General features: G+C 58.8%; 2 protein-coding genes across 6 annotated transcripts; both read right to left on the bottom strand.

Annotated features, from left to right (window-relative positions):
* Window positions 1-1316: 1316 nt before the first annotated feature.
* On the bottom strand, window positions 1317-23583 carry SCAMP4 (secretory carrier membrane protein 4). Of its 4 annotated transcripts, none has more exons than XM_025366846.1 (7): window positions 23358-23583; window positions 13417-13464; window positions 10511-10639; window positions 10046-10202; window positions 9031-9132; window positions 4172-4289; window positions 1317-3214 (listed from the first exon to the last, which is right to left on the bottom strand). In XM_025366846.1, exons 2-7 carry the CDS (start codon window positions 13421-13423, stop codon window positions 3038-3040), a joined length of 690 nt encoding a protein of 229 aa, XP_025222631.1. In that variant the 5' UTR covers window positions 13424-13464; window positions 23358-23583; the 3' UTR covers window positions 1317-3037. The 4 variants fall into 4 exon arrangements, with proteins under 4 accessions (XP_025222631.1, XP_025222633.1, XP_025222634.1 ...); XM_025366847.1 differs by lacking the exon at window positions 23358-23583 and adding an exon at window positions 19564-19935 and having other exon boundaries at window positions 1319-3214; XM_025366848.1 differs by lacking the exon at window positions 9031-9132.
* ADAT3 (adenosine deaminase, tRNA specific 3) lies at window positions 14962-23583 on the bottom strand. Of its 2 annotated transcripts, none has more exons than XM_025366844.1 (2): window positions 23358-23583; window positions 14962-16507 (listed from the first exon to the last, which is right to left on the bottom strand). In XM_025366844.1, the coding sequence occupies exon 2, from the start codon at window positions 16359-16361 to the stop codon at window positions 15258-15260; it is 1104 nt and encodes a 367-aa protein (XP_025222629.1). In that variant the 5' UTR covers window positions 16362-16507; window positions 23358-23583; the 3' UTR covers window positions 14962-15257. The 2 variants fall into 2 exon arrangements, with proteins under 2 accessions (XP_025222629.1, XP_025222630.1); XM_025366845.1 differs by having other exon boundaries at window positions 14962-16328.
* Window positions 23584-24691: the final 1108 nt, after the last annotated feature.

Here is a 24691-nt window from a genome sequence, read left to right as displayed (position 1 = left end):
CTCCCCGTTCACGCCTCCCTACAAACTACAAGCTGTTCCCCATCCCCATGCCCCTTCAGTACTTCCTGGGTTCACATCCTAGATAGACCATTTGACCTCAATCTTTGTTGTGGCTAAAACACCCTTCTGTGACAGAGCTGGTGAGCCATCCCTCGTCCTCTATGAAACCAGACGTTCAAGAAATTTGCAAAAATTTAAAAATGTAGGCCACCAATCCTCCTGTTTTAAAAATGTATTAAAAAAAATTAACATGTAATGTTTATTCTTTTGTTTTTTGGGTTTTTTGAAACACAATCTTGCTCTGTCACCCAGGTGGCAATGCAGTGGTGTGATCTTGGCTCACTGCAACCTCTGCCTCCCAGGTTCAACTGATTCTTCTGCCTCAGCCTCCCGAGTAACAGGGATTACAGGTGCCCACCCCCACACCTGCCTAATTTTTGTATTTCTAGTAGAGGCGGGGTTTCACCATGTGGGCCAGGCTGGTCTTGAACTCCTGACGTCAGGTGATCTGCCTGCCTCAGCCTCCCAAAGTGCTGGTATTACAGGTGTGAGCCACCACACTCCACAAACCCCTATTTCTTTTTATCTCCAGATGGAGACTTGCTCAGTCACCCAGGCTGGAGTGCAGTGGTGCACTCTCAGCTCACTGCAACTCAGCCTCCCAGGTTCAAGCGATACTCCTGCCCCAGCCTCCCGAGTAGCTGCAATTACAGGCGTGGGCCACCATGCCTGGCTAGTTTTTTGTGTTTTTAGTAGAGACAAAGTTTCACTATGTTGGCCAGGCTGGTCTTGAACTCTGGACCTCAGATGATTTGCCCACCTTGGCCCTCCAACATGCTGGGATTACAGGCGTGAGCCACCGCATCTGGCCAAAGGTTGCTTTTTACTTAGGGCCAGTGACACTGGCTTTCCATTTGTGCAAGCTTCCTTTTTTTTTTTTTTTTTGTTGGGAGTAGGGACAGAGTCTTGCTCTGTTGCCAGGCTGGAGTGCAGTGGCATGATCTTGGCTCACTGCAACCTCCACCTCCTGGGTTCAAGTGCTTCTCCTGCCTCAGCCTCCTGAGTAGCTAGAACTACAGGCGCCCACCACCACGCCTGGCTAATTTTTGTATTTTTAGTCGAGGTGGGGTTTTACCAGGTTCGCCAGGATGGCAGGGTCCTGGGCACACTTGGCTGAGAGCACCCGGGGGCCTGGGTGGAGGAGGCGCTGCAGCGCTTCATCCCGCCAGAGGCCATGCGCTCAGGAGTCCTTCAGGGAAGGAGACAGCCTGGGGGAACCACACGTGCTCACGCCACAAATGCAGCAGGTCCCTGAGTCTAAGCGCAGAAACATGTATTTATTTCCAGGATATTTTCACATAACAAAACCCCAGCAATGCTGCAAGGGGGCCACAGACGGTGGGGGAGGGGTGGGGTGGGCCTGCCAGGGGAGACTGTCTGCATCAGTGCAGCTGAGAGGCCGAGGAAGGAGGTGCCTCTTGGCAGGTCGGCCGGCGGGCAGGACCTGAAGACCCCGAAGCATGGGCGCGGGACCCATGGGTGCTCCATCCTGGCTGCCGTCCACCAAGACACCACGGCCGCCTCCGGGCACCCAGCGGCATTCCGCACCAGCGAGGGGACTGGCCCACATCCCGGGGAGAGCTCCAGGCAGCAGGCGTCCCACAGCAACAGCATTCTGGGGGTGAACGGGTGGTGAGGGGCGGCAGCCTGGGGTGTCCAAAGTCGTGGTCAGCGAGTGCAGGAAATGAAGAAGAAAAAATTTCTTTTTGGCCCAACCGCTGTGAACGGTGCTGTGAAAACGTCTGGGGGAGGTGTTCCGGGGGGAGTCGGGGGGTGGAGGGGACAAGACAATTGTAGCCGCTGCCGGACCCCTCCATAAGGCACAGATTTGACGGGTCCCCTCTCCTCATAAAAGGCCACTCCAGGCTGGGCGCGGTGGCTCACACCTATTATCCCAGCACTTTGGGAGGCCAAGGCAGACGGATCACCTGAGGTCAGGAATACAAGACCAGCCTGGCCAACATGGTGAAACCCCATCTCTACTAAAAATATAAAAATTAGCTGGGTATGGTGGCAGGCACCTGTAAGCCTAGCTACTCGGGAGGCTGAGGCAGGAAAACTGCTTGAACACGGGAGGCAGAGGTTGTAGTGAGCCAAGATCACATGACTGCACTCCAGCCTGGGCAACAGAGCGAATTTCTGTCTCAAAAAAAAAAAAAAACATACACATACACACACAACACAAAAGGCCGCTCCTGCAGGGCTCCAGCTGCTGGAAACCGGCTCTCTGCCAGTTTGCTGGGGTTAGGGAGCGGCTGTGCTGCCGGCCTGGCCTGGGTCCTGAATGCGGGGGCATGGACAGAGGGCCTTCCAGGGATCCCTGGTTCGGGGGCAGGGAGGGTGGCGCCAGGACACCCTGGACCAGGCGCTCCCCAGCTATGGGGAATGTGGGGAGGGGGCGAAGCTGGAACCGCACAGATCAGGGGATGGCGGGGACAGTGAGGACTCGGCTAGGCACCAAGCCCTCTATCACTGCAGAGGACCGGGAGCTGGCCCCGATGCCTATTCTTAGTTCCAGCCAAGGGCATCTGCCCTGGTGACGGTGGGCGGCTGGTGTGAGATGGAGCTCCCCATCAGAGCTGCTCTGGCCTCAGCGCCAGCAGCTCTGGGAGGACAGGAGGGCGGCCGACCTATTGCCACCTGTCCCCCGGAGTCAGGCCTTGAGACCTGAAGACGAGGCCATACCGGCCGCGCAGTGGACGGCAGGTGACCACACATTTCCGGGAGCAAGAGGGTGTCCCGTGGACGGCAGAGGCCGAGGGCCACTGGGGAGTGCTTGCAAAGAACTCTGCTCTCAGATGAGATGAACACGGCTTCTGTGGCCCTGGCAAGAGGGGTGTGGTCCATGGCCACCACCGGCTTCCACCATCCCAGCTGGAGGGATGGGGCCCCAGGTACTCCCAGCCCTCAGGACCAGGGGTAGCAGCAGGAATGAAGGGGAGGAGGTGGTGGGCGGTGGCAGCAGGGCTGGCTTCCTCTAAGGCCACTGGCCACCGCCCGGGTAGCTGGGCACAGTGGGGTACTCAGGCAGGCTGTTGCCTGAGAAGTTGTTGTACTGGGCCTCCCTCGATGGCGGGTTCCGCCAAGTGCCTGCGCTCCACTCCGTCTGTGCCTTCTGGAAGCTTCCACCGGCCCCTCGGTAGATCCTGTGCACCTGCAATGACAGAGGACAGGGAGTCAGAGAACAGAAAATGAGTGTGGCGGCTGGGCACGGGGACTCACGCCTGTAATCCCAGCATTCTGGGAGGCTGAGGCAGACAGACTGCCTGAGCTGTGGAGTTCGAGACCAGCCGAGTAACACGGTGAAACCCTGTCGCTGCGCACCACTGCACTCCAGCCTGGGCAATAGAGCGAGACTCCGTCACCAAAAAAAAAAAAAAGCTGGACACGGTGGCTCACGCCTATAATCCCAGCACTTTGGGAGACTGAGGCGGGCAGATCACGTGGTCAGGAGACTAAGACCATCCTGGCTAACATGGTGAAAGCCCGTCTCTACTAAAAATACAAAAAATTAGCTGGGCGTGGTGGCGGGCGCCTGTAGTCCCAGCTACTCGGGAGGCTGAGGCAGGAGAATGGTGTGAACCCGGGAGGCGGAGCTTGCAGTGAGCAGAGATAGCACCACTGCACTCCACCTGGGCGACAGACAGAACGAGACTCCATCTCAAAAAAAAAAAAAAAAAAAAGACGTTTTGCTGTAACTGAACACTTCTATTAGGAGCCCAGCTCAACACTTCCGCTATCTTCTGATGGAAAGTGTGACCAGGAACCTGCAAGGGGCCCCATCCTCACTGACAGGACAGCTCCAGGGCCTCAGCTCTTCCTGCAAATGCTGCGGTTTACACACAACCCCTGCTTCCCTCTGGAGCCTGGAATCCCGGCCCGGGGGCCATGGGACTCGCCCCATAGGAACCCGGGCGCTGGGTCCCTGGGAGTGTCCCTGGTGGCAGCGCCTCCTGCTGTCATCCCAGCTCACTGCTGGGGATGAAGTGCGGCCTGCGTGACACCGCGGGGAGAGGGCCCGGCTCCCCGACGTTCACCCACCTGAGACAGTTGGGTGACAAGGCTCATGGAGAAAGGGTAAGGGTTCGATGTCCCAGAGCTGAGGACTCACCTTCATGATCGCGATGGCCATCAGGGCAGCCGACACGGAGAACATGATGGCCGGAAGCAGCATGACCACAGCAGCGCCCGGGCTTTCCTGGAAGAACCCGACTGCCGACAGCCAGCCGCTGCAAGGGACAAGAGAGTGCGTGGGGGCCTGCACACCAGCCAGATGAGGGCCCATGGTCCTCCCCATGTAAAGAGCTGTGGCCAATCAACAAGGAGGGCACAGCTCATACAAGAACCACTGAGTGGCCAAGAAACATAAAGTGACACTGAAGCACTAACTTCGGCACATGAACACGACCTTATCCCTCCACCACCGCAACAGTGAGCCGAGCGTGCACGGGATGGAGACCAGTACTTCCCCATTAGTTTCCCTCAGTGAGTCTGGTGGGTACCAGCCATGGCAAGACTCAAAAGCTCACTCCCCATGCCCCATAGAGCCTGCTACTAAGAACCCAGCCTACGGCAACTGTGTCTAACGATGGGAACTGCTGAAACCTACATCCGCGTGTCCGGGAGCAACGCGGATGGGAAATCTGCCACCACCACCCGGTGGGGCATTGAGGGGCCATTAAAAGCAATAGGGAGGCCGGGCGCGGTGGCTCACACCTGTAATCCCAGCACTTTGGGAGGCCGAGGTGGGTGGATCACGAGGTCAGGAGATCAATATCATCCTGGCTAACACGGTGAAACCCCGTCTCTACGAAAAATATACAACATTAGCCGGGTGTGGTGGCGAGTGCCTGTAGTCCCAGCTACTTGGGAGGCTGAGGCAGGAGAATGGCGTGAACCCAGGAGGCGGAGTTTGCAGTAAGCCGGGATTGTGCCACTGCACTCTGGCCTGGGTGACACAGAGTGAGACTCCGTCTCAAAAAAAAAAAAAAAAATAGGGAGGCCGGGCGCAAGGGCTCACGCCTGTCATCCCAGCACTTTGGGAGGCCAAGGCGGGTGGATCACTTGAGGCCAGGAACTGGAGACCAGCCTGACCAACATGGTGAAACCCCGTCTCTACTAAAAATACAAAAATTAGCCAGGCATGAGGGCGCATGCCTGTAATCCCAGCTACTCAGGAGGCTGAGGCAGGAGGCTGCAGTGAGCCAAGATCATGCCACTGTACTCCAAAGCCTGGGGGACAGAGCAAGACTCTGTCTCCAAAAAAAAAAAAAAAAAAAAACCCCGAGGGAAAGCACTGCTTAGATCCGCCACCAGCGGGACACTGGGAAGGCAGGCCAGCATGCTCTGGGTCTCTCTGTGCAGGACCAGCCTCTGGGCATTGCACCTGTCTTTGAGACCCGGGAGGCAGAAAACACAGTCATTTTCAGATTTTTGTCTAAACAGGTGATAAAACCACAGCATTAAAATTCGGGGAACTTAGGCCGGGCGCGGTGGCTCAAGCCTGTAATCCCAGCACTTTGGGAGGCCGAGACGGGCGGATCATGAGGTCAGGAGATCGAGACCATCCTGGCTAACACGGTGAAACCCCGTCTCTACTAAAAAAATACAAAAAACTAGCCGGGCGAAGTGGCGGGTGCCTGTAGTCCCAGCTACTCGGGAGGCTGAGGCAGGAGAATGGCGTGAACCCGAGAGGAGGAGCTTGCAGTGAGCTGAGATCCGGCCACTGCACTCCAGCCTGGGTGACAGAGCAAGACTCCGTCTCAAAAAAAAAAAAAAAAAAAAAAAAAAAAAAAATTCGGGGAACTTAAAGGCAGGCACGATGTACAGTCTCCCTCCTGCTGACTCCCCTCCCCAGCACACAGGTAGCCCACAGGACCCACACATCAGGATGTGTTCAGGGAGCTTATGCACACACACGCATATGGCGTGACATGCACGCACACGTGGTACCCCCTGCCGCCACCCTGCGAGATGCTGGCCTGTCCTGTGTCCACCTGCTTGGAGCCTCCGCAGCATCACAGGCTTCATGGCCGTTGGGTCATTCATTCCTTTCTCTCTTTTTTTTTTGGAGAGATGGGTTCTCTCTATGTTGCCCAGGCCGGTCTGAACTCCTGGCCTCAAGCAGCGGTTCTCCTGCCTTGGCCTCCCGAAGTGTTGGGATTATAGGCGTCAGCTGCCGTGCCCGGCCTCTCTTATTTTTTTAAAAAGTAAACCCCTGTTTGGATGTAATTTTAGATTTACAAAAAGCAGCAAAGGCATTTGAGGACCCTTGCCACCCTCGCCAGCTTCCCACTGGCTGGCGTCTCACATCCCTGGCTGCAAGTGTCAGGACTAGGGAGGTGCCCGGCACACCGTCAGCCGGGCTGCATGCTCCGCTCAGAGGCTGCGGTGCCCGCTGATGTCCAATTGCTGGCGGGCTCCACTAGGGCTCCCGCTGCACCGTGTCCTCAGTGCACGGCTCCTGCCACGTGGCCACCCTCACTGTCTACACAGCTAGGCCCCGCTGGGGGTCATTTCTCTGGGGTTTCCAGTCCTCTGCAACCACAGATGCTGCCGTGGCTCACAGCCTCGGGCGTGCGTCACCCCCGGGGAGGTGGCACTGGTGAAGCCGCCCGGGGCAGGGGGAGCGGGGCTGTCCCCTCTCACCCCACAGGAGCACACTGACCATGGGGCCTTGTTAAGCCAACGGTGGACATGAAGTCGCCACGTGCTGTGATTTGATTTCTCTCGTTACGAGGGGGGCCGGGCTCTCCTCTAGGGACCACTGGGTTTCTTTCTTGAGAGTGTTCACCTGCTGTCCAACTCGGGCAGGGACCACATGCTCCAGCTTCTCCCGTGACCTGCGGGAGACGACTCTAGGTTCTGATGAGGAGAGCCAAGTCGCTGCTGCTGCACTGCACGAGGGCGGAGGGGGCAGGGAGGTCTCTGAGGGTCACATATGGGCACTCACCTCATGCCAGGATCTCAGGACCACCCAACATGGGCACAGGCCTGTCCACCCAGTTTAGCCTGGGAGAACTGGGGAGGCACTGGGGAGGCGCCTTGCAGGAGGCGCCGGAGCCCAGGGAAGTGCCAGTGGGAGCAGAGCCAGCAGCTGTGGGCTAGGAGGACTCGGAGGATGATGAACAGTGCCTTGACCTGCAGCCACGGCCTCTGCAGGAGGGGGACGCACCCCACAGGCTGGCAGAGCTGGGAGCCCCAGGGACACCCTCACTAGGACTCTAACTCAGATCCCTGGGGCAATGTCACTCAGGCTCTCGGGGTAGTGGGGCCAGACCAGCCTTAGCAGCACATCCGAGGGGTGCACACACCACTGATCCCGGCCACCCTGGAGGGCCTGGCGCCGGGCGCAGGTGCAGGAGGGGAGAGGCCCACAGATCGAGGGGTCCTGAAGGGAGAGGAGTCATCATTCCGGGAAACCTGGGACCTTATCTGGGTTCTGATTTGAGCGCTGGCGTGAGACCACCACGGTCTCGTGGGGCAGGCGCCCCTGAATAGGAGCTTGCTAACGGGCATCCAGGAAACCAAAGGCACCCATGGCTCTGTGAGCAGCGTCACCCGTAGAGAGTTCCTGCCGTGCCAAGGACAAGGGAGATACGTCGGGGACGTGGGTGAGAACAGTCACTCTCTGCAACTGTGAATTCCAAATGATTCCAAAATAAAAAGCCTATTTAAAAAGCCACAAATCTGGCCGGGTGCAGTGGCTCACGCCTGTAATCCCAGCACTTTGGGAGGCTGAGGCGGGTGGATCATGAGGTCAGGAGTTTCAGACCAGCCTGGCCAACATGGGAAACCCCGTCTCTACTAAAAATACAAAGTCAGCCGGGCATGGTGGTGGGCGCCTGTAGTCCCAGCTACTTGAGAGGCTGAGGCAGGAGAATTGCTTGAACCCGGGAGGCGAAGGTTGCAGCGAGCAGAGATCACGTCACTGCACTCCACCCTAGGTGACAGAGAGAGACTCCATCTCAAATAATAATAATAATAATAACAATAATAATAATAAAGGCCAGGTGCGGTGGCTTATGCCTGTAATCCTAGCATTTTGGGAGGTTAAGGAGGGCGGATTGCCTGACCTCAGGAGTCCGATACCAGCCTGGACAACACGGTGAAACTCTGTGTTTCTACTACTAAAATACAAAAGAAATTAGCCAGGCGTGGTGGCAGGCGCCTGTAATCCCAGCTACTCAGGAGGCTGAGGCAGGAGAATCTAGGAGGTGGAGGTTGCAGTGAGCAGAGATCACACCACTGCACTCCAGCCTGGGTGACAGAGCAAGACTCTGTCTCAAAAAAAAAAAAAAAAAAAAAAAAGGAGAAAAAAAAAGAAAACAAAAAAAGCCAGAAATTTAAGACACAAACATCAATGCTTCTGAGAGCCCGGCAGCCTTAGGGAGTGACTGTGAGCTTCTCCGGTGTGGGAGCAGCACCGGGTGCGTGTGTTTTTACAGATGTCCAGGTCTTCCTCCTGCAGCCATCCGTGCAGAAACATAGCAGCCAGGAACTGGCTCCCAGACCCCAGATCCGGAGCGTGATCAACACTCGGGATACAAGCCTGGCTGGGCGCTGGCGAGGACGCGGGCGCTGCCCAGGCGAGCTCGGACCCCTCCCTAAGAGAGCGCGTACAATCACGAACCATGGCTGGGCGCTGGCGAGGATGTGGGCGCTGCCCAGGCGAGCTCGGACCCCTCCCTAAGAGAGCGTGTACAATCACGAACCATGGCTGGGCGCTGGCGAGGACGTGGGTGCTGCCCAGGCGAGCTCGGACCCCTCCTTAAGAGAGCACGTACAATCACGAACTATGGCTGGGCGCTGGCGAGGACGTGGGCGCTGCCTGAGTGAGCTCGGACCCCTCCCCAGGACAGCGCGTACAATCTCGAACCAGTACGCTCCCAGCAGGCCCACACCCTGGCAGCTGACAGCTGAGCCGCGTCACATCGTCACATCCGCCACGCCCGTCAGAGAGAGGCTTACCACGCGCCCCAGCCGGAGAAGCCAATCGCCTGGATGACGGTCAGGACAAACTGGGCTCCAAAGATGAAGAAAAACGCCATGAAATTAAAGGAGCTGTCGGCTCTGGGGAGGGACAGAAAACATGACGGTTACCACAGCCCTGGCTTCTCCCAGACGCGCCTAGAGAGGAACGGGTCAGTCAGAGATGGCGAGAATGGAGGCTCTATTTTATTCCTTCTTTTTTTTTTTTTTTGGAGACGGAGTCTCGCTCTGTCGCCCAGGCTGGAGTGCAGTGGCCGGATCTCAGCTCACTGCAAGCTCCGCCTCCCGGGTTCACACCATTCTCCTGCCTCAGCCTCCCGAGTAGCTGGGACTACAGGCGCCCGCCACCTCGCCTGGCTGGTTTTTTGTATTTTGTAGTAGAGACGGGGTTTCACCGTGTTAGCCAGGATGGTCTCGATCTCCTGACCTCGTGATCCGCCCGTCTTGGCCTCCCAAAGCGCTGGGATTACAAGCTTGAGCCACCGCGCCCGGCCTCCTTTTTTTTTTTGAGATAGAGTCTCGCTGTGTCACCCAGGCTGGAGGGCAGTGGTGTGATCTCGGCTCACTGAAACCTCTGCCTCCCGGGTTCAAGCGATTCTCCTGCCTCAGCCTCCTGAGTAGCTGGGATTACAGATGCCCGCCACCACGCCCCGCTATTTTTGTATTTGTAGTAGAGACAGGGTTTCACCATGTTGGCCAGGCTGGTCTTGAACTCCTGACCTCCGGTGATCCGCCTGCCTCGGCCTCCCAAAGTGCTGGAAGTACAGGCGTGAGCCACCGCACCTGGCCAAAATTACTCGAAAGCAAAACAAAACAGACAGTAGTTGGCTTCGGCTTGTGGGCCACAGTTTGCCACCCCTGGATGTGACCTGTCTGTCACACTGGGCAGAGAAAGGGACAGCTCCTCACAGCTGGGCTGGAACCGGGATGCGGAGTGGGCCCTGGTTCCCCCCCCCCCCCCCCCCGGTGCAGGCGGCCTGGCAGCTCTGCTCACCGGAAAGCCTTGTAGACCGGCCGGAACCAGCACACATAGCCGCAGGGCGTGAACAGGAGCAGCCACACGAAGGCCAGGCCGAAGTTGGCCCCCGAGCCTCCTCCGATCCACCAGGCCAGGCAGGCGATGAGGTTGACGCCGAGGGTGGCGCAGTAAACTGTGAAGAGAGGGAGCACAGATGAGCAGGCACGGGGGGGTGTGGCCGTGGGAAAACATGCTGCCCAGCAATGGGGCACCCACTGTCCACCTCCCCAGCCTGGTGACCCCACGTCGAGGATGAACTGTGCAAGCCAGGACACTGGGGCCTGGGGCCTGGACACCGGCCTCATTCACCGCAGGGACCACTGGGCCTAGGACAGCGGGGTGGACAGTGGGCCCCCGACGGGCTGCCCCTGCCCGAATCCTCCCTCCCTCCAGGGGTCCCGCCTCTCGCCTCCCACCCTGGGGCGCACCAGGCGCACTCACACATCCACAGCCGGTAGATTCTCTTCACCAGGACCTGGTGCTCCACCGGGATCTCGTCAGAGAAGTTCTGGTAGAAGCAGGGCTTCAGGGGGATGAACTTGGGCAGCGGCGGGAAGTTGTTCTCCTTTTCTGTAGGGACAGAGAACCCACGGACAGAACCAGACTTTGTCTCCTGAAGGAGGCCCCACCTCATCCCTTCGACCCACAGCTGTGTTGCCTCTGATGGCAGAAGGGACTCTGCAGTTGGGATTGACAGCAGGACCCTGAGACAGGAGAGGGTCTGGCTGATCCGGGGCCCTGTGTCCTCACGGCAGCCTCACGAGAGAAGGCGGGAGGGTGGGCGTCAGAAAGGGACAGGAAGAGGCTGCGCTTCGGCTGTGAAGGTGGAACCCCGTCTCTACTACAAATACAAATACATCCCTAAGCGGAGGGATGCGGGCGCCTCTGGATGCTGGGAAAGGCGGGAACCAGCTTCTTGCCTGGAATCCCTAGGAGGGCCCAGCCCTGCCTATAGCTTGATTTTAGCATTTCTGGTCTCCAGAACTGTCAGATAACAGATTTCATTGTTTTAAGGAACTAAGTGTATGAATTTTTTTTATTTTTTTGAGACGGAGTCTCGCACTGTCTCCCAGGCTGGAGGGCAGTGGTGCGATCTCGGCTCATTTTAGCCTCTGCCTCCCAGGCTCAAGTGATTCTCCTGTCTCAGCCTCCCAAGTAGCTGGGATTACAGGCACCCACCACCATGCCCGGCTAACTTTTGGATTTTTCCTTTTAGTAGAGACGGGGTTTCGCCATGTTGGCCAGGCTGGTTTTGAACTCCTGACCTCAAATCATCTGCCCACCTCTGCCTCCCAAAGTGCTGGGATAACAGGCGTGAGCCACTGTGTCCCGCCGAAATTTTTTTTTTAATTTCTGTGTCACCCTTTATGCAGAGCCATGCTAATCTTTGTAGCCCTCCCCCATGTTAAGTGTGGGTGCGGCCGCAGCAGGCTGCATTTAGTATCATTCCCTCCAGCAGGCAGGGGATGCCAACGTGCAGGCTCAGAGTCTGCACACTGCAGGGAGGCTGTGGCCTGGGGACACTTCCGTTCCCTGCGGCTGCTGTGAGAGGGCACCACCAACTGGGAGGCTTAAAACAACAGAAACTGCCGGGCGCGGTGGCTCAAGCCTGTAATCCCAGCACTTTGGGAGGCCGAGACGGGCGGATCACGAGGTCAGGAGATCGAGACCATCCTGGCTAACCCGGTGACACTCTGTCTCTACTAAAAAATACAAAAAACTAGCCGGGCGAGGTGGCGGGCGCCTGTTGTCTTAGCCATTCGGGAGGCTGAGGCAGGAGAATGGCGTGAACCCGGGAGGCGGAGCTTGCAGTGAGCTGAGATCCGGCCACTGCACTCCAGCCTGGGCGACAGAGCAAGACTCCATCTCAAAAAAAACAAAAAACAAAAAACAAAAACTGCTCAGGCGTGGGGGCTCCCACCTGTGACCTCAGCACGTTTGGAGGCTGAGATAGGAGGGTCGCTGGAACCTAGGAGTTGCAGATCAGCCTGGGCAACCTAGCGAGACCCCAACTCTACAAAATATACAAAAATTAGCCACGCACGGTGGTGCGTGCCTGTGGTCCCAGCTTCTCGGGAGGCTGAAGCAGAAGGATCGCTTGAACCCGAGAGGTTAAAGCTGCAGTGAGCTATGGTCACAGCACTGCACTCCAGTCTGGGAGACAGACTCAGACCCTGACTCAAAACAAAACAAAGAACACAGCAGATATTTATCTGCTAATAGTCCTAGAGGCCAGAAATCTGAGATCAAGGTGTCTCAGGACCACACTCCCTCTGCCAGGTCCAGGGAAGGGGCCTTCCTTCCTCTCCCACGAGCTTCTGGGGGTTCCTGGCACCCTTGGCTCATGGCCACATAGCTCCAGCCTCTGCCTCCATCTCCACAACACCTCCTGTCTCTCCATCTCTTTTTTTTTTTTTTTTTTTTTTTGAGATGGAGTCTCACTCTCGCCCAGGCTGGAGTGCAGTGGTGTGATCTCGGCTCACCACAAGCTCCGCCTCCCGGGTTCAGGCGATTCTCCTGCCTCAGGAGAGCTGGGACTCACGTAGCTGGGACTACAGGTGCTGTGCCACCACGCCCGGCTAATTTTTGTATTTTCAGTAGAGGCAGGGTTTCACTATGTTGTCCAGGCTGGTCTCAAACTCCTGACCTCATGATCCACCCACCCTGGCCTCCCAAAGTGCTGGAATTATAGGGGTGAGCCACCGCACCCGGCCCGTCTCTTCTTATAAATACGGCAGGCATTGGGCTGAGAGCTCACCCTGCTCCAGTACCTCATCTTAACTCCATCGCATCTGCAAAGGCCGTATTCCCAAATGAGGCCCCACTCACAGGTTCCAGGGGTTGGGATGGGAACACAGCCCTTGGGAGACTCAGCGTGGCACTGGGAGACCCCCAGGAGCTTCTGCTCAGCCAGCACTACCTAAGGAAGTGTCCCTGGGCGCCTGTGAGGGCCAGATGATGAGCCAGATGACAAGAGGCCCCGTCCTCAGGGGCTTGCGCCCCACTGGGGAAGGCTGCCAGTAAACGAGTGGGGGAGGGACCCCGGGGCACACGAGAACACGCCAGCTGCTATAAGGAAAGAACAGCTGCAGCAGCAGGGGCACCCGGCTGGGCTGGGCTTCGGGTCAGTGAGGCGTTGGAGTGGATACACAGGCGGCTCTGCTGCCCTTTGCCCCTAGCAGAGGCGTGACTCTGGCTGTGCTGGGCTGTGGGACCTGAGGAGTCAGAGGCCACGCGGGCCAAGAGGACACTGTGTGCCAACGGCCAGGACCGAGGGCTCCTGTGGGAACTGCCGGCATCTCCCTCCCACCCAGGCTGCTGGGGGCTCCCAGGCAGGCAGGACTCACCTGACATCTTGGTTTCACCGACCGGCGCAGGCTGAAGCCTGCAGCCGCCTGGAAGGAAGACAGCGACAGTCAGGGAATCCCGAGATGCCCTGGGCAGAGCGCTAACCACCCCCCAACTGTGGCTGAAAAGCCCTTCATCGTGCCCTCTGCTCTGGGCACAGCAGTGGGCTGAGCGGGAGCCACAGGCCTGACCCATCCCAATATGTTACCCCACAGGTCCCCACCCCTCGGCTCCAGGGCACACCACCTATGCTGACAAAAGGGGCAGAGCTGGCTGCAGCCCCTCCCACCCACTGCCCCAGCCAGGATGCCCCTCCCCTGCTGTCCTAGGCCCCGGCGTCCCCCAATTCCCGGCTTCAGCCCACAAGGGGTGGGTGCTGCAAGGTGAGCGTTGCATGGCCTAGGACCCCATCACATCCACGTGGTACCCTGGCCCTTCTGAAAGGGGACCCCATGAGCTCACACACCAGAGCAGCCCCACCCGGCCTGCCAGCCCCCCACGAGTGAGTGGATCTAGCTGCTTCCATGATCCTGGGGGCGGACCTGCCATCGGGAGGTGGGCCAGCCCAGCAGGGGCATGCCTGGTGCCCATTGGGCATCACAGCCCAGCAGGGTCTGAACCATCCCAGCTCCTGGCAGGGGAGCAGGCCGGAGGGGGCGGGCGTGGGGCCAGGAGCTGCCTCCCGCCCACAGTCCAGGTGAAGCGGTTCCCAGGAACTGAGCCCTCCACACACAACCCATTCAGGGACATGCCATCGTGGGGTGAGATACCCTGGATTCTTGGGACAGGACATCCTCCTCTCTGCCTACCTCCCACCTCTCGCTCCCTCCTCCCCGACTTCCTGCCCCTCAGGGGAAGGAGCTGAGCACCTGAGCACGAAGGAGGCCCAACCGCTGCCTCCACCACTCAACTGGGCACGCCTCTGCGGCTCCCCCCTCCTCACGCCACGCTGTGGCTCTCCAGTCCACCTGGGTCCCACCCCCAGGCACGGACTCCCCCACTGCAGGGCTAGCGGGCTCCTGGCCAGCAGCGGTGCTCTGTCCCATGCATGAGCTCTGCAGGCAGAGCCCCCACCTGCTACGTCCCCTCCCCCACGGGCTGGGGGCTCAGGGCAGGCTTGTCTGAGGGCTGAGCTGCACCCACGTGGTCAGGCAATGGACACTTGCCGGGTGGACCCACAAGTCCTGCTCCAAGTTCTGCAAAAACGGCTCCAGTCTTTACTGTGCTACGACCGACGGACATCAGCCCTTTGGGGTCCCCTGTTGCCACTTGTGAAGGACAGTAAATGCCAGGGCCCCCCTTCAGATCAGTGGCCCGTAGGCTATGCCTGGTGTCCACGCACCTGGGCCAGGCACGCCTGGAACCACTGGCACTCCAGAAGCGGGTAAGGAGGCAGCAACCGGGGGGTCTTGCTCTACCAGCCCAGGCCTCTGACCACACGCGGCTCAGCAGGTCCCCTCCTGTTGAGCCACCAGGCCCTGTACAGACCCCACCCCACCCGGGACCCTGGCCACCAACGCACCCACCTGCCAACAGACACGCACTTGGTTTTAAGCTGTTTATTTCCCCATCAGAGCTTTATCCTGGCCCGCGAGACAGAGGGGAACACAAAAGCTGCGAGGGCATCCGCAGAAGAGCCCCGCAGGCACAGGGATGGCCCCAATGACAAGTCCAGGAAAGCTCGCTCCGCACGGAAGGCAGCACCTGTGATCCCCGCTGGAGGCGGTGTGTGTCCTTGAAATCCACAGACAGGCTTCTGCGAGAGAAATCGAGGACCGGAAGTCCAGGAGGGGCGCCCTCGGCCAGGAGCGGGATGGGTCCGGAGGCAGGAGGGCGGCGCCTATGTGTCGGGGTCCAGCCAGCGGCACTCCTCCTCCAGCACCCCGCGGAACACCTGGAAGCGGTGGTTGAGGTCGGGCTGGGCGTGGATGCGGAAGCGGGTGCCCAGGGCGCCGTCGGGCGAGGGCGCGCCGTAGAAGACGCGCAGGATGCGGGAGTGCACCAGGGCCATGGCGCACATGGCGCAGGGCTCGCGGGTCACGTACAGGTCGTAGCCGGTGCACACGTAGGGGAGACCATCCTCGTCTGCGTCCAGTTTACGCACGGCGCCTGCGCGGACGGCCTGGGGGGCGGCGGCCGGGGCGAAGGAGCAGGCGGGGAACGGCCTGAAGTCGTAGGTGCCGCGGCCCTGGCCGCGCGCCACGAGGTCCACGCACACCATGACGGCGTGCAGGAGGGGGTTGTCTGCGCTGCTGCAATCGTGGCCGGTGGCCAGCACGCGGTCCGAGGCCGGGTCCACCACCACGGCCCCCACGGCCCGCAGGCCCCGCGCTGCCGCCCGCCGGGCCGCCCGCACCGCCCGCTCCATGTGGCTCTGCATGGCGGCGCGCTCCTGCGTGGAGAAGAGCCTCCCAGCCAGCGCGCTGGTCACCTGCTTGTCCTCGTGGAACGACGTGGGCCAGTGGGCCCGGGCCGCCTCGAACTGGCCCCTGGTCAGAGGCGGCCGGGCGGGCACAGGCACCAGGAAGGGCTGCCCCAGGCCGCGGGGGTCCACAGCCGGCCGTGGCAGGAGCTCAGCCAGCGAGCGCGGGCCCGAGGCTGGCCCGGCCAGGCACAGCAGCATCTCCAGGGCGTGGGGGCTGCCGGCATCGCGGCTGGGCCGCACCCGCTTGAGGTGAGGCTGGGCGGGGAGCGGGTGCAGGGCCGACACCTCCTTCAGGAGGCGTGAGGTCTGGCGCTTGTCCAGGATGGGCGCGGCGTAGGCCAGCACCAGCTCCACGTCCCCCGACTGCTTCTCGGACAGGACAGGCAGGGCCTGCCACGGCGCCGCCTCAGGCTCCGGGCTCCCGGCCTCCAAGCACTTGGGCTGCTCCACGAGGCCCGGAGCGGGCTCCATCCTCAGCGATGCCGACTGTGGGAGACAGAGACGGGAGCAGAGGATCATCCGGCGGCTGCGGGCGCCGGGGAGTCCGTCCCAGGAGGCCGTGGCTCCACGAGGCAGGGCGTGCTGCCGCCAAAGCTGAGGCTAGTCTGAGGGCTCCAGCCCAGGTCACCGCATTAGGGCTACACTCCCTCATGTCCTGCTAACCCCTGGTTTGCACAGAGTTTAAACAGTCATTGGTTTTTAAAATGGAAGATGCAATTAACCTACCAGAAGACAGGTCTTTTTTTTTTTTTTTTTTTTTTTTTTTTTTTTTTGAGACAGCGTCTCACTGTTGCCCAGGCAGGAGTGCAGTGGCGCGATATCAACTCGCTGCAACCTCCACCTCCCCGGTTCAAGCGATTCTCATGCTTCAGCCTCCCCAGTAGCTGGGATTACACGCCACCACGCCTGACTAATTTTTTTGTATTTTTAGAAGAGATGGGATTTCACCACGTTGTTCAGGCTGGTTTCGAACTCCTAACCTCACGTGATCCACCCACTTTGGCCTCTCAAAGTGGTGGGATTACAGGTATGAGTCACTGCGCGCGGCCAACACAGGTCATTTTCAAAAGTGCAATTCATGGCTAGGTGCCAGTGGCTCACATCTGTAATCCCAGCATTATGGGAGGCCGAGGTGGGAGGATCACTTGAGCCCAGGAGTTTAAGACTAGCCTAGGCAACATAACAACACCCCATTTCTACTAAATATCAAAAAATTAGCTGGGTGTGGTGGCACACACCGGTGGTTTCAGCTACTTGAGAAGCTGAAGCAGGAGGATCGCTTGAGCCCGGAAATTCAAGTGAGCTACAATCGTGCCACTATACTCCAGCCTAGGTGACAGAGCAAGATGCTGTCTCAAAAAAAAAAAAAAAAAAAAAGAAAAGAAAAGAAAACCCAGGCATGGTGGCTCACGCCTGTAATCCTAGCACTTTGGGAGGCCGAGGCAGGCGGATCACGAGGTCAGGAGATCGAGACCATCCTGGCTAACATGGTGAAACTGAAATTGTAGTTCAGTCTCTACTGAAAATACAAAGAACTGGCCAGGCGTAGTGGCGGGCACCTGTAATCCCAGCTACTCGGGAGGCTGAGGCAGGAGAACTGCTTGAACCTGGGAAGCGGAGGTTGCAGTGAGACAGAGATCATGCCGCTGCACTCCAGCCTGGGTAACACAGCAAGACTCTCTCTCAAAAAAAAAAACCTCGGCCGGGCGCGGTGGCTCAAGCCTGTAATCCCAGCACTTTGGGAGGCCGAGACGGGTGGATCACGAGGTCAGGAGATCGAGACCATCCTGGCTAACACGGTGAAACCCCGTATCTACTAAAAAATACAAAAAAGTAGCCGGGCGAGGTGGCGGGCGCCTGTAGTCCCAGCTACTCGGGAGGCTGAGGCAGGAGAATGGCGTGAACCCGGGAGGCGGAGCTTGCAGTGAGCTGAGATCTGGCCACCGCACTCCAACCTGGGCGACAGAGCGAGACTCCATCTCAAAAAAAAAAAAAAACTCAAAAACCAAAACCAGAAACAATCAAGTGTCCTATTTAGTGGCTCTTAGTATGCTTAGAGTTGTGCAACCATCACCACTATAAAATTCCAGAATGTTCCATCACCCCCAAGAGAAAACTTGTCTCACCACCCCACAACACACACAGCAATCCAGGCAACCACTGATGTGATCTCTGCATCTCCAGAAGCCAGAGCCTGGAAGCACAAGCCGTGGACCGGCAGTGCCTGGCTTCCAGACAGAAGGGCCATGTGGCCAGGAACGGAGCAGGACCCTTGGTCCCCCGGCCGCAAGCAGATGCCACCCCCATTGAGCCTCCAGATGACCACACAGCCCGGGCCAACATCTGGGTTCCAGCCCGGTGAGACCCCGCACAGAGGACCGAGCCACGTCACATTCAGGCCCCGACCCACAGAACCAGGAGCCGGCGGGTGTTGTATTAAGCCCACAGATGCACGGAGTCTGCTATGCAGTGACAGAAAGCAAGCATGCCAAGTGTGGGGGACACGGGGCCACCTCCCAGAATGGCACACAGCCTGGCACTGACACGGAACACCCACCTCCGGGTGGTTTCTGTAAACACTAGCCCCCTAGTTGGCCAAGAGCTAGGAAAAGAAAGACCTCAGAGGACAGGCCACGAAACATAAGGGCCCGGCTTCCCATCCCTTGACCACATTCCTGCAGCCATGGTGGGCCCTGGCCGTCGGGTGGAGCAGGCAGCCGCCGGGGTGTCCCTGTCTACTCAGTCACAGAGGCCCTGGCCGGAGTGGGGCTGCGGGAAGAGCTTGGATCACCCCTGGGGCTCCTGCTAACATCCCTGACTGCCGGGCAGCATGCCAAGGTGGCTCTCAGGTGAGAAAGAACCTCCCGGCCTGACATCACCAGCACCGTTACCATCCCTGCTGCTGGCACAGGTGAGGACAGGAGGCGGTAGGGTCACTCCACTGGAGAGGAAGGGCTGGCGGGGCTCCCGGTTCTCGGGATCACCCCATGAGAGGGGAGCCTGCCCTAGGCGGGCAGAGAGCACAGCAGAGAGGCAGGCGTGGGGACAGCCAGCCTGCAGACACTGCTCACAGGGCCCTGGGGGACAGCGCTTCTGGCTCCCACATTTCTGGCATCCACCCCACCTGAACACCCCCAAACCACCGTCTCAGCTGGCCAGCCCTCCCCGATCTGCATCTCCCCCCACAGACTCGCCCTGCAGGCCTGAGGCTGGATTCCAGGCATGAGCCACCACGCCCAGCCCACATATTTTTTTGAGACGGAATCTCACTGTGTTGCCCAGGCTGGAGTGCAGTGGCATGATCTCAGCTCACTGCAGCCACCAGTTCCCAGGTTCAAGTGATCCTCCTGCCTCAGCCCCCCAGCAGCTAGGAATACAGGCATGCGCCACTGCACCAGCTAATTTTTTGTATTTTTAGTAGAGGCGGGGTTCTACCATGTTGGTCGGGCTGGTCTCCAACTCCTGACCTCAGGTAATCCACCCGCCTCGGCCTCCCAAAGTGCTGGGATTACAGACGTGAGCCACCCTGCCCGGCCCACATTTTTTAAAAGTATAAATTAGCTGGGCATAGCAGTGTGCACACGTAGTCCCAGCTACTCAGGAGGCCAAGGCAAGAGGATCACTTAAGCACAGGAGTTTGAGACCAACCTGGGTAACATGCAGACACCCCGTTCCTTTTTTCAGATCAATAAATAATAACAAAATCCTAAAAACCTTACACCTGTGTGCTCACAGGTATTTCTAGCAGACGGTACTGCCTCAGATGGTGCTGGGGCTAAGCCGCAGATGATCTTAAAACGACTCTGGATGATCCTGACCACCACCGCCTGCCAGACTACACATCCCTGCTAGTGTGGACGGCTCCTGCCACAGGCAGGGATGTGTCCCCGGATCATTTCGCAGCCGCGCAGCTGTGGGCGCTACTCCTCAAGATGCATTGCCCGGTTCACACCTCAGCCGCCGCGGCGCCCCACAGTGGGGGGACCAGCAGCCAGTGGAACTCCGGGCCAGTGGACTCGGAGGGCACACTGTAGTGGCCCCAGCGCTGCCTGAAGCTCACGCGTTCAACGAAGCACAGAACCGGAAGCGCAGTGGGAGCCGGGAGCAGGAAGCGCAGAGGCAGAGCTAGGTGCCGCCGCTGCCCAAGGCCCTGTGCCAGGTGGGGCCCATAGCAGGTGGGGCCCGTAGCAGGTGGGGCCTGTAGCAGTCGACTCGCTGGACCCTCCCAAAATGCATACCACGCACGACCAGGACCGCAAGGCCCGGCTGGGCCACAAACACTCCACTGTCTCCAGGGTCAAACACAAACACAGCCTCGCTTGTCCCTCCAAGAGTACAACCTCTGTCTGATGAAAAACAAACGACCCAGGGAGGAGGCAGCTGCCGGGACACTGCGGGCTGGGCCCGCCACGCCCTTGGAGGGCAGGTCAAAATCCTGGGACACTGCAGGCTGGGCCCCCTGCACCCATGGAGGGCAGGTCAAAATCCTGGGACACTGCAGGCTGGGCCCGCCACGCCCTTGGAGGGCAGGTCAAAATCCTGGGACACTGCAGGCTGGGCCCCCTGCACCCTTGGAGGGCAGGTCAAAATCCTGGGACACTGCAGGCTGGGCCCCCTGCACCCGTGGAGGGCAGGTCAAAATCCCAGAACAGGCACTGTTCAGGCTGATTGACTGTCCCAGGCCAGGGCGGCTTTAACTGCCAGAGCAGCTCCTACCCACCCGCTGTGGTCCAGGGGGGACGACCCACTCGGGCAGGCAGCACAGCGACTGCCGCCCAACAGCGAGGGGGGGGGCACCTGATCCTCCCCCTACCACACACACCCAGAAGGCAGTCGACCACTGGGACCCCTCAGGAGGGCAGGTCACCACCTCCTGGCTGCAAGGGCTCAGGCACCAGTCCTGATTCCTCCAAGCCTCGGCTTCCACCCCTGTGAAATGGGAATTCCTGCTCTGCCTTTTTTTTTTTTAAGGCAGGGCTGTCAGGCGCATAAGAGAAAGTGGGGGGATGGAGGGGCCTGACCATCTCCAGTAGCATCCAGGAGGGCCCCTCGGAGGCAGTGACCCACAGCCCAGCCTGGAAGGCTGGGGAAGTAGGGGAGAGAACACGGAACAGAGGGACAGCTAATGCTCAGTGCCAGGGCACACCAATAGTCTGCGTGGGGGCTTTTTTTTTTTTGAGACAGAGTCTCACTGTCCCCCAGGCTGGAGGGCAGTGGCGTGATCTTGGCTCACCGCAACCTCCACCTCCCTGGTTCAAGCAATTCTCCTGCCTCAGCCTCCCAAGCAGCTGGGACAACAGGTGTGCACCACTACACCCAGCTAATTCTTTTTTTTTTTTTTTTTTTTTTGAGACGGAGTCTTGCTCTGTCGCCCAGGCTGGAGTGCAGTGGCCTGATCTCGGCTCACTGCAAGCTCCACCTCCCGGGCTCACGCCATTCTCCTGCCTCAGCCTCCCGAGCAGCTGGGACTACAGGCACCCGCCACCGCGCCCAGCTAATTTTTTGTATTTTTTTTTTTTTTTTTTTGAGACGGAGTCTCGCTCTGTAGCCGAGGCTGGAGTGCAGTGGCCGGATCTCAGCTCACTGCAAGCTCCGCCTCCCGGGTTCACGCCATTCTCCGGCCTCAGCCTCCCGAGTAGCTGGGACTACAGGCGCCTGCCACCTCGCCCGGCTAGTTTTTTGTATTTCTTAGTAGAGACGGGGTTTCACCATGTTAGCCAGGATGGTCTCGATCTCCTGACCTCGTGATCCGCCCGTCTCGGCCTCCCAAAGTGCTGGGATTACAGGCTTGAGCCACCGCGCCCGGCAATTTTTTGTATTTTTAGTAGAGATGGGGTTTCACCGTGGTCTCGATCTCCTGACCTTGTGATCCGCCCACCTCGGCCTCCCAAAGTGCTGGGATTACAGGCGTGAGCCACCGCGCCCGGCCCATACACCCAGCTAGTTCTTTATATTTTCAGTAGAGATGGGATTTTACCATATTGGCCAGGCTGGTCTCTCACTCCTGACCTTGTGATCTACCTGCCTAGGCCTCCCAAAGTGCTGGGATTACAGGCGTGAACCACCATGCCCAGCCTGGGGCTTGTTTTTTTACACATATATATTTTGTTGCTTTTTTTTTTTTTTTTGAGAAGGAGTCTCGCTCTGTGGCCCAGGCTGGAGTGCAGTGGTGCGATTCCAGCTCACTGCAAGCTCCGCCTCCTGAGTTCACACCATTCTGCTGCCTCAGCCTCCCTTGGGAGTAGCCAGGACCACAAGAGCCCACCACCACGCCCAGCTTTTCATTTTTAGTAGAGACGGGGTTTCAACGTGTTGGCCAGGATGGTCTTGATCTCCTGACCTCGTGATCCACCTGCCTCGGCCTCCCAAAGTGCTGGGATTACAGGCGTTAGCCACCAGGCCCGGCGCTATACATATATACTTATTTTGAGACAGGGTCTCACTCTGTTGCCCAGGCTGGAATGCAGTAGTGCCATCATAGTTCACTGCAGCCTCAACCTCCTGGGCTCAAGCAATCCTCCTGCCTCAGCCTCCCGAGTAGCTGAGACCACAGACACGTGTCACCATGCCTGGCTAATTAAAAAAAAAAAAAATTTTTTTTTTTTTGGAGAGTCTTGCTAGGTTGCTCAGGCTGGAGTACAATAGTGCCATCTTGGCTCACTGCAACCTCCACCTCCCATGTTCAAGTGATTCTCCTGCCTCGGCCTCCTGAGTAGCTGGTTTTACAGGCGTACGCCACCATGCCCGGCTAATTTTTGTATTTTTGGCAGAGATGGAGTTTCACCCTGTTGATCAGGCTGGTCTCGAACTCCAGACCTCAGGTGATCCACCCGCCTTGGCCTCCCAAAGTGCTGGGGTCACAGGGTGAGGCACTGCGCCCAGCTGTCCTAGTTTCCAAGGAGTCGATCCTGTGTTTCTGGCCATCCTACAAGGAGGCCTTCTCTGCAAGACAGCAGGGAACCTCGGCCCTCGGGGTAGGGTGTGGGAGATAACTGGGGACCTGTGACGGAAAAACCCGAAAAACTCGCACTCTAGGTAACGACGAGGAACGATGGTCAATTCTGGGGATGTACAAAGGACTAGGGGAATCTTCACGTAAAGGCAAACCAGAGCTGGGGAGGAAGGACGCGAAAGCGCCGAAAACCTGCGGGTGCGCGGTTCGGGGGCAGGGGACTGGCGGACTTGACCTGGGGAAGGGCCACCGGAAGCAGCTGGAGCGTACGGGGTCTCCCGACCGGGCCATAGAGGCGCGCACGCGCATAAAAGCGCTGGGCCCGGGGAAGCGCGCTCCTGAGGCTCCCCCCAGGCCAGCGGCGAGCGCACGCGCATTCGCGCTACCTCCCCACGGCGCCCACCGGCCCGCCCCAGACGCGCCCGAGGTTGGCGCGGGCCCCCCGTTTTCTCCCCACGAACGGCCAGCGCCCTTCACCGCCGAGACCCCCCATATTCGCCCCTACTTCCCTTCTAGGGAAGCCTGAGCCTGGAGAACCCGAGACCTCGGCGCCGCGCGCTTACCTGAGGGATCCGGGCGCGAGCGCAGCGCTTCGCCAAGTCTTAGCAACCGGCCCGCGCGCACCGCCCCGCCTTGCCTCGTCTCCGCCTGGCGCCGCGGAGCACGACGGGAGCGTAGTTCCAGGGGCGGGGTCGGCGCGAGGCAAAGGCGGGGCAAGGACTACAATTCCCAGCAGGGACTGCGCGCCGCCGCCTCGCCCCGCCCCCCCGCCGGCCCTGCGCTCACATGACCGTCGGTGGGGGCGAGGCGGGGCCGCTGCGCTGGGCGAGCGCTGAGTTTACGGGTTCGAATCCCATCAAGCGGCCGGGGAAAACTCAGAACCTGGGGGGTCTTTGGAAAGTTAGCAGAGTGGGGAGGACGAGGCAGAGGAGGGGATATGACACCCGTCCCCTGAGACCGGGATGGGACCAGGTTCCAGTTCTGCCCGTTACTGCACTCCGGGCTGGGCTGTGCTCAGGTGTGAGTTTTCTCATCAGTACTATAGATGAAGAAGACCTCTTGCATCTCCTGGGCCAAACAAGCACACTTTTTTTTTTTTTTGAGACGGAGTCTCACTCTGTCACCCAGGCTGGAATGCAGTTCTAGATTCACTGCAACCTCTACCTCCCGGGTTCAAGTGATTTGTGGCTAGTTTTTGTATTTTTAGTAGAGAAGGGGTTTCACCAAAACACGCACATTTTATGACCAATTTATTACTCCTTCCAGTTGGACAGGTTTAACCAAGTGGTTCTCAACGGGAGGGAATTTGTCATCCCCTCCCCAAACAACTCCACAGTGCCTGGATGTAACCAGCTCACGCTCGGATACCCAAGTCTTGCCAAACCAATAAGGAGGAAAAAGTGCAGTGAAAGGAAGGTGACTTCATTTTTAGAGTTCGCAGTGGGGAAGCAGCTGGCTTAGGCCTCCAGAAACCCCTTCAAACTTGAGGCTGGGGTGAGGGGCTAAAAAAGAGGAACTTGGAATGGTGGGTGTGCAGGGGAGGTGCTGAATATAAGCTCTGTGTGGCTTAAAAGCACATGCTGGCCTCATCCTAATAATGGCCAGGTTGCAGACCACCTTGAGGAAATCTCTGGGAGTTTGCAGGTGGGTCTCCGTGCTTGGTCTGTGTCCCGATTGGCTCCTGGAACTTACTTTCTTTTTTTTTTTTTTTGAGACGGAGTCTCACTGTGTCTGCCAGGCTGGAGTGCAGTGGCGTGATCTCGGCTCACTGCAAGCTCCGCCTCCCGGGTTCACGCCATTCTCCTGCCTCAGCCTCCCAAGTAGCTGGGACTACAGGCGCCCGCCACCGTGCCCGGCTAATTTTTTGTATTTTTAGTAGAGACGGGGTTTCCCCGTG

Source organism: Theropithecus gelada, chromosome 19, assembly GCF_003255815.1.
Source record: "Theropithecus gelada isolate Dixy chromosome 19, Tgel_1.0, whole genome shotgun sequence".
In the NCBI taxonomy this organism is placed as follows: domain Eukaryota; kingdom Metazoa; phylum Chordata; class Mammalia; order Primates; family Cercopithecidae; genus Theropithecus; species Theropithecus gelada.
Note: the sequence above shows the minus strand (reverse complement) of the source record. Positions and strands in the feature narration are given on the sequence as shown.

Bases quoted from the DNA above. Each gene is read 5' to 3' on its own strand.
- SCAMP4 (XM_025366846.1), bottom strand. The intron at 10,203-10,510 runs GTGAGTGCGCCT...CTCTCTTCACAG, and splicing joins AATCTACCGGCTGTGGATGT to TTTACTGCGCCACCCTCGGC. The intron at 3,215-4,171 runs GTGAGTCCTCAG...CTGTCATTGCAG, and splicing joins TGGCCATCGCGATCATGAAG to GTGCACAGGATCTACCGAGG.
- ADAT3 (XM_025366844.1), bottom strand. From the start codon at position 16,361: ATGATCCTCTGCTCCCGTCTCTGTCTCCCACAGTCGGCATCGCTGAGG.